This window comes from Coregonus lavaretus (genome assembly GCF_964263955.1).
Source record: "Coregonus lavaretus genome assembly, chromosome: 13".
In the NCBI taxonomy this organism is placed as follows: domain Eukaryota; kingdom Metazoa; phylum Chordata; class Actinopteri; order Salmoniformes; family Salmonidae; genus Coregonus; species Coregonus lavaretus.
The window spans coordinates 41,862,486-41,870,006 of record NC_140000.1 but is presented as its reverse complement, the minus strand read 5'-3'; the positions used below and the strand labels follow the sequence as shown (position 1 = coordinate 41,870,006).

The 7,521-nt window shown below is 44.9% G+C and overlaps 1 protein-coding gene across 1 annotated transcript; it reads left to right on the top strand.

Moving 5' to 3' along the window:
- The first annotated feature begins 244 nt into the window (after nucleotides 1-244).
- On the top strand, nucleotides 245-7,521 carry LOC311139210 (inhibitor of growth protein 3). Its single transcript, XM_084174115.1, has 11 exons — nucleotides 245-367; nucleotides 511-582; nucleotides 1,535-1,635; nucleotides 2,018-2,083; nucleotides 2,742-2,838; nucleotides 3,094-3,165; nucleotides 4,926-5,209; nucleotides 5,533-5,741; nucleotides 6,077-6,269; nucleotides 6,364-6,402; nucleotides 6,538-7,521. Exons 1-11 carry the CDS (start codon nucleotides 340-342, stop codon nucleotides 6,652-6,654), a joined length of 1,278 nt encoding a protein of 425 aa, XP_084030241.1. The 5' UTR covers nucleotides 245-339; the 3' UTR covers nucleotides 6,655-7,521.

Below are 7,521 nucleotides of genomic sequence, written 5' to 3'. Positions count from 1 at the left end.
TTCCCTTTGATCAAGTATTCATTTAAAATTAAAATAAATAGGGCATTTGCATTGAAGTTTGATGATTAAATAGTATTTTCCACGTTGGAAAAGTGAAATTATGTTACTTCAGTCAACGTTTGAAATTGATATGTCTATGAACTACAGGAACTAAGGGAATTTTGAAGTTTAGCACACAACTCCATATCTGGCCAATCACATTCCACGTCGCTACAGACGTCACGTCCTCTGACCTCAGTTTGCCAGTGGTATTTTTTCTTGGGGACACAGCGGCTTGCGGCGCCATATTGAAAGACACAAAGTATTTTCATAAACGCCTAAAATATCTAATTTGCCAAAATGCTGTATCTAGAGGATTACCTCGAGAGTGAGTATTAGGTTTATTTTACGCCTAGGTGGTAATATTTGTGTATTTACTGCCGTAAATGTGCATAATTTTATCCGGAGCGCGCCCGGACTGTTAGCCTAGCAATGCTAACTCCTATATTCGCTTTTTCTTCTCTCTGGCAGTGATCGAGCAGCTACCCATGGATCTCCGCGACAGGTTTACGGAAATGAGAGAGATGGACCTGCAAGTTCAGAGTATGCATTGCTACAGCGTGACAGTCTCTAAACACTTCACCGGCGAGCATTTTTCAAGTTGAAAAACAAATACTTCTCAATTTCGCACTTTTTAGGCTCATGGTGCAGAATAAAGAATCGAACTCTTAACACTAGTTAACGTTAGTTACCGGCCAAATAAACATTTGTTAAATGCAGTATTTGTATTTGTATAACTAACACAGCTAGCTAACGTTAGCGAACTTGGCTAATATAACAATGCAACAACTTTCAGTAACCTGAGAAACAAGTTAGTGGGTTTGTATGATTCTAGCTAGGGTTATAGAAATTACAAAAGAACATCATGTGTATGTTATGATATTTGTTTTCCTTATAGATGTCCAACTAACGATTGCTAATCATGTGTGCATGCACAGAAGTTGAACAATGAATGTAAACAAAGCAGGGTACATGGATTCGGGGAGTGCACATCACATGTAGTATTAATGTTATACATGTAGCTAGTTAGCGGTTTTATCATGTAACTTTAACTAGCTACATACACACGAACTGTTTACTAGCTAGAACATGCACCAATATTAATTTAGTACAGTGGTTCCCAACCAGGGGTACTAGGACCCCTGGGGGTACTTGGCCGTTCCACAGGGGGTACTTGAGAAGACTCATGAGACCATAGGTCTTCTGGTAAAATGCATTTACTTCAGAGGTACTCCGGGCAAAGCAAAATTCATTTGGTGGTACAGTAATCGAAAAAGGTTGGGAACCACAGATTTATTAGAAGTGGTTCGGTTCACTGGTAGTTTTAATCACAAGTAGGCCGGTCCACGGACACCGCATGTAATATTAGCCCTTCTGGTCAGCATTGAAGTACAAGTAAATATGAATTCATCCACATGCATGCAGAGTATAAACCCATATAATTAGTGTCTCAGACACACCTGTCCAGATTGCTCACTGCTCCCATTTGCTGTAGATGCCATGGACCAGTTGGAGCAGAGGGTGAATGAATTCTTTGTCAATGCAAAGAAGAACAAGCCAGAGTGGAGGGAAGAGCAGATGGGAGTCATCAAAAAGGTGCCAAATAAATCTAAGATTTATGTGTATTTCCCTTTTCAGAAATACAGTTTTGTTCTTTAAATCCCCTAAAAAAAATTAAAAAACGATAAGGCTGTACTACCGCACTTTTTGTGGTGAGTCTTTGTGCTTTGTCGTTGACATTTTAGTCATTTAGCAGATGCTCTTATCCAGAGTGACTTTAGTGCAGTCATCTTTAAGATAGTTAGGTGGGACAACCACATATCACAGTCATAGTAAGTACATTTTTCCTCAATAAAGTAGCTATCAGCAAAGTTGAAGCTAGTAAGAAGAAAATAAAAAGTGTGAATTAGTTCAGGAAAGGCATTCTTTCTTTTTTGAGATGGTGTCAGCCTCTGACTGCTTTTTCTCTCCGTTTCAGGACTATTATAAGGCATTGGAGGATGCAGATGAGAAAGTACAGCTGGCCAATCAGATTTATGATCTGGTGAGTTGGAATTTGAATGCCAAGACGGAGCTATGTCTAACGATGTCTGGTTTGTCTAATGGGTCATGGGAAAAATGTAAATGCTGTAGGTTGGTGTCAGCACAAAAAATATGGGAATCACTTCTATAAAAAGGTGCTAAATGACTAAAATGTAAATGTAGGGATAAGGGGAGTTAGAGGAGAACCGTTGTCGCTGGTGGCCTTTTTCAAGATGTCACCACTAAAATATAAAATGTTCTGCTCAGAACTGTGCGTTCTCTGATGTGCCACTAGGTGGCAATCAAACACTGCAAATTATTTGGAAGTCACTAAATTGTCAGTCTCTTCAGATGTTTCTAATATTTATTTTGATATTGACGTTTCTATCTTTTGATGTTGATGTATTTCATAGTGAATACTCAATGTGTAAAATCTTGGGGGGTTTGTTTAACACCTATATTGTCGGGAATGAACAGTATCGCATATTGAAGTTGTACCTGTATATTATGACGTTATTTACATTTTAGTAATTTAGCAGACGCTCTTATCCAGAGCGACTTACAGTTAGTGAGTGCATACATTTTCATACTGGCCCTCCGTGGGAAACGAACCCACAACCCAGGCGTTGCAAGCGCTATGTTCTACCAACTGAGCTACAGTTATGGTGTGTGTGTTCCAGGTGGACCGCCACCTGAGGAAGCTAGACCAGGAGCTGGCTAAGTTCAAGATGGAGCTAGAGGCTGACAACGCTGGCATCACCGAGATCCTGGAGAGACGTGAGTCACACCTGTCAATCACAACATGTCAGGAGACCCATCCCCTTCATCTTAACCCTCTTGGCCCTATCAGAATGTTGGGCTGACAGGATACTTTTTGCTAGTCTTGTTTCTGTTGCAATTCCGCGATAGTGGGATATTATCAATCTGCCCATCGGGATATTTCAGCCCTGCTAGGGGGGCAAGTGTTGTTTCTTGTGTCTGTCAGTGTTGTCACTGAGAGCCAGCTCTGACATTGCCTCTCTCCTCTGTCAGGATCCCTAGAGATGGACAGCCCCTCTCAGCCCGTCAACAACCACCACGTCCACTCACACACCACCGTGGAGAGTAAGTACAGGTCTTGGCTGTTTGGCTGACTTTCTTTTGGAGTTGTTCCATGTCAGTAGAGAAATGTATATTGTTTAAGGAGCTTTGTTTGTATAGATGATTTGCTGCTTTCCTACAGTGAGGGGGAAAAGTATTTGATCCCCTGCTGATTTTGTACGTTTGCCCACTGACAAAGAAATGATCAGTGTATAATTTTAATGGTAGGTTTATTTGAACAGTGAGAGACAGAATAACAACAAAAAAATCCAGAAAACCCCTCACAATGTTATAAATTGATTTGCATTTTAATGAGGGAAATAAGTATTTGACCCCCTCTCAATCAGAAATATTTCTGGCTCCCAGGTGTCTTTTATACAGGTAACAAGCTGAGGTTAGGAGCACACAATTAAAGGGAGTGCTCCTAATCTCAATATGTTACCTGTATAAAAGACACCTGTCCACAGAAGCAATCAATCAATCAGATTCCAAACTCTCCACCATGGCCAAGACCAAAGAGCTCTCCAAGGATGTCAGGGACAAGATTGTAGACCTACACAAGGCTGGAATGGGCTACAAGACCATCGCCAAGCAGCTTGGTGAGAAGGTGACAACTGTTGGTGCGATTATTCGCAAATGGAAGAAACACAAAATAACTGTCAATCTCCCTTGCTCCATGCAAGATCTCACCTCGTGGAGTTGCAATGATCATGAGAACGGTGAGGAATCAGCCCAGAACTACACGGGAGGATCTTGTCAATGATCTCAAGGCAGCTGGGACCATAGTCACCAAGAAAACAATTGGTAACACACTACGCCGTGAAGGACTGAAATCCTGCAGCACCCGCAAGGTCCCCCTGCTCAAGAAAGCACATATACATGCCCGTCTGAAGTTTGCCAATGAACATCTGAATGATTCAGAGGAGAACTGGGTGAAAGTGTTGTGGTCAGATGAGACCAAAATGGAGCTCTTTGGCATCAACTCAACTCGCCGTGTTTGGAGGAGGAGGAATGCTGCCTATGACCCCAAGAACACCATCCCCACTGTCAAACATGGAGGTGGAAACATTATGCTAAGGGGGTGTTTTTCTGCTAAGGGGACAGGACAACTTCACCGCATCAAAGGGATGATGGACGGGGCCATGTACTGTCAAATCTTGGGTGAGAACCTCCTTCCCTCAGCCAGGGCATTGAAAATGGGTCGTGGATGGGTATTCCAGCATGACAATGACCCAAAATACACGGCCAAGGCAACAAAGTAGTGGCTCAAGAAGAAGCACATTAAGGTCCTGGAGTGGCCTAGCCAGTCTCCAGACCTTAATCCCATAGAAAATCTGTGGAGGGAGCTGAAGGTTCGAGTTGCCAAACGTCAGCCTCGAAACCTTAATGACTTAGAGAAGATCTGCAAAGAGGAGTGGGACAAAATCCCTCCTGAGATGTGTGCAAACCTGGTGGCCAACTACAAGAAACGTCTGACCTCTGTGATTGCCAACAAGTGTTTTGCCACCAAGTACTAAGTCATGTTTTGCAGAGGGGTCAAATACTTATTTCCCTCATTAAAATGCAAATCAATTTATAACATTTTTGACATGCGTTTTTCTGGATTTTTGTTGTTGTTATTCTGTCTCTCACTGTTCAAATAAACCTACCATTAAAATTATAGACTGATCATTTCTTTGTCAGTGGGCAAACGTACAAAATCAGCAGGGGATCAAATACGTTTTTTCCCTCACTGTATGTGAGGTCATGAAGGTAGTAAATAATGTCATGTTTGTGTGTGACAGAGAGGAAGTATACCACGCAACCAAGCCACCACACTACAGAGCACGTCCCAGAGAAGAAGTTCAAATCAGAAGCCCTGCTTTCCACACTCACGTCAGATGCCTCCAAGGAGAACACACCGGGCTGTCGGACCAACAGCACAACGTCAGTCTCTAACAACGTGTACAGTGTGAACTCATCCCAGCCCCTGGCCTCCTACAACCTTAGCTCTCTGACTGCTTTGCCCGGGGCTGGGGCAGGGGCCATCACCATGGCTGCAGCGCAGGCTGTACAGGCCACCGCACAGGTATAAACACACACATTCTCTCTCCCTCTTTCTCACACTCTATCTGTCTCACAAACTCTCTCACACTCCCCCAACTCCATGGCCTTCTGATTTATTCATATGAGTGCTGCACTGATGCGGATCTGTATCAGTGTCTTGAACCAGTCTGTCTGTTCTGAGAATTATCTTATCTGATCGGGACAAATGTCCTTGAATGTGTAACTGATGTTTGTCGATGTTTGACTGTAACTAACCCTGTTCATGGCTATGTGTGTCTCTCTCTCTCTGCCTTTCCCTCTCTGTGCCCTCCTTCTCTCTCCCCCTCCCCTCCCCCTCGATGTCAGATGAAGGAGGGCAGGAGGACTAGCAGTCTGAAGGCTAGCTACGAGGCCATCAAGAACAATGACTTCCAGCTGGGGAGGGAGTTCTCCCTGACCTCCCGGGATGCCACAGGGGCCTACTCCACCTCTGCCCTGGCCAACACCCTCACCCAGACCCTCACCCCCGCCGGCTCAGCCGTCGCCTCCGACTCCCGCGGCGGACGCAAGACCAAGTACGACACAGCTTATATGCACACACACACACAGCCTCCCGTACGCTCAGACAAGCATGACAAGCCCTAGCTAGTGGTCTTCTCCAGTGATATCACATAATTTCATGCCTTACTGAACCGTATCAATCCACCCTGCATCACCCCACATCAGAAGAACAGACGTCAGGCCAAATCACGCTACATCATTTCAGTGTCCAGTCCCATGATGTCACGCCACATTATGCCAGCCATGCTTTTCAACTCTGCCCCCACAGCATGAATAAATGAAGATGTGAAGATGAAAAATTGAGAGCTTGTCTAAACTGCTCAGTCTTCTCTCCCCTGCCCCTCCACAGAGGCAACACCAAGTCTTCCAACCACCAGTCGTCATCCTCCTCGTCGTCTTCGTCCCTGTCGTCGTGCTCCTCTTCCTCAGCCCTGGCTCAGGAGCTGTCCCAGCAGGCCTCGGCCCTCCCAGAGTCTGAGACCAACAACCAGGTGGACTGGACCTACGACCCCAACGAACCCCGCTACTGCATCTGCAACCAGGTACACACATCCAGAGACCCACTCTCTCTCACACTCTGGACAGCACACACCTACTGCTGACAGGTTAACTAAAATGGTTTCTCTTTTGTTAAAGGTGTCTTATGGAGAAATGGTGGGCTGTGATAACCAAGACGTAAGTACCCATTTCCATTTGGGAGTGCTTTTCTCATATTCTACAACTGTTACCTCATTACTTTCACATAGGACTTTGTCAAATGAGAGATGATGCATGAGAGCTAACCTGAGTGCCCCGTGTGTGTTTGTGCAGTGCCCCATCGAGTGGTTCCACTACGGCTGCGTGGGCCTAACAGAAGCCCCCAAGGGGAAGTGGTACTGCCCTCAGTGTACTGCCGCCATGAAGAGGAGAGGCAGCAGGCACAAATAGACACCCCACCTCTACTACCCCTCTCCTCATCCAGGACCACCCCCATCCCATTCCACATCCCTACCCCGCAAAACCAACTGTCAATGCTATATCAACTGTAGTTCCTCCCAAACAAGTGTGTGTACCTGTTGTGGCCACACACACAGTATTCTTATCCACCTGTCTGTCTGTGTGACCTCAGGGGTCAAAACAGTGGGGTCAAAGGTTGTTATTGCAGAGTCAATCCTGTGTGAGTATTTGGATGAGACACCTGACTGGAAAATCAAAACAAGGAGCCAAGACTCCATGAATCCTCACCCCCTGGTTGGGTGTCCATTGCCCCCCCTCCTCCCTCCTGAATTTTGAGCCTTGGCGCACCCCTTCTCTCCCACATTCATCAGACATTCCTCGCCTTTCCCCTTGTGACAGGAAGGGCCATACACCCCTCCTGCTTCCACACCGGCTGCAACAAGAAGTACTCATTACAGTAAAATGCCCACAGGGGAAATGACACAGACTGGGAAATGTAGTCCAGGGGTGTTTATTGGACTACAAAACCCAACCCCCTCTACAAGTTTTGATTTTAATTCTTAAAACGAATTGATGAAACGCAACTATGACTTTGAAAAGATGAGGATGTTGATTGGGACGGTGGTCATTTCAGGTAACGTATGGTTGAATATGACTGACCCTCCACGATTGAGTCCTGTAAAGCTGAAGAGGTCAGAATGTACAGTGTAAGAACAGTCATAACTGAAGCGTGTCTGTGAGTGTAAGTGTTGCTGTATGTGCGTGTGTATGTCACTAGTCATTCTGTACTGAGATGGTGTGTAAAAGTTTCCAGAGATGTAAAAAAAATACAATAAAATGGATCAAGTTCTTTTGGTA

Coding starts and splice junctions, on each gene's coding strand:
- LOC311139210 (XM_084174115.1), top strand. CDS start 340: ATGCTGTATCTAGAGGATTACCTCGAGA. Junction 2,839..3,093: donor CACCGAGATCCTGGAGAGAC/GTGAGTCACACC, acceptor CTCCTCTGTCAG/GATCCCTAGAGATGGACAGC. Junction 5,210..5,532: donor CTGTACAGGCCACCGCACAG/GTATAAACACAC, acceptor CCTCGATGTCAG/ATGAAGGAGGGCAGGAGGAC.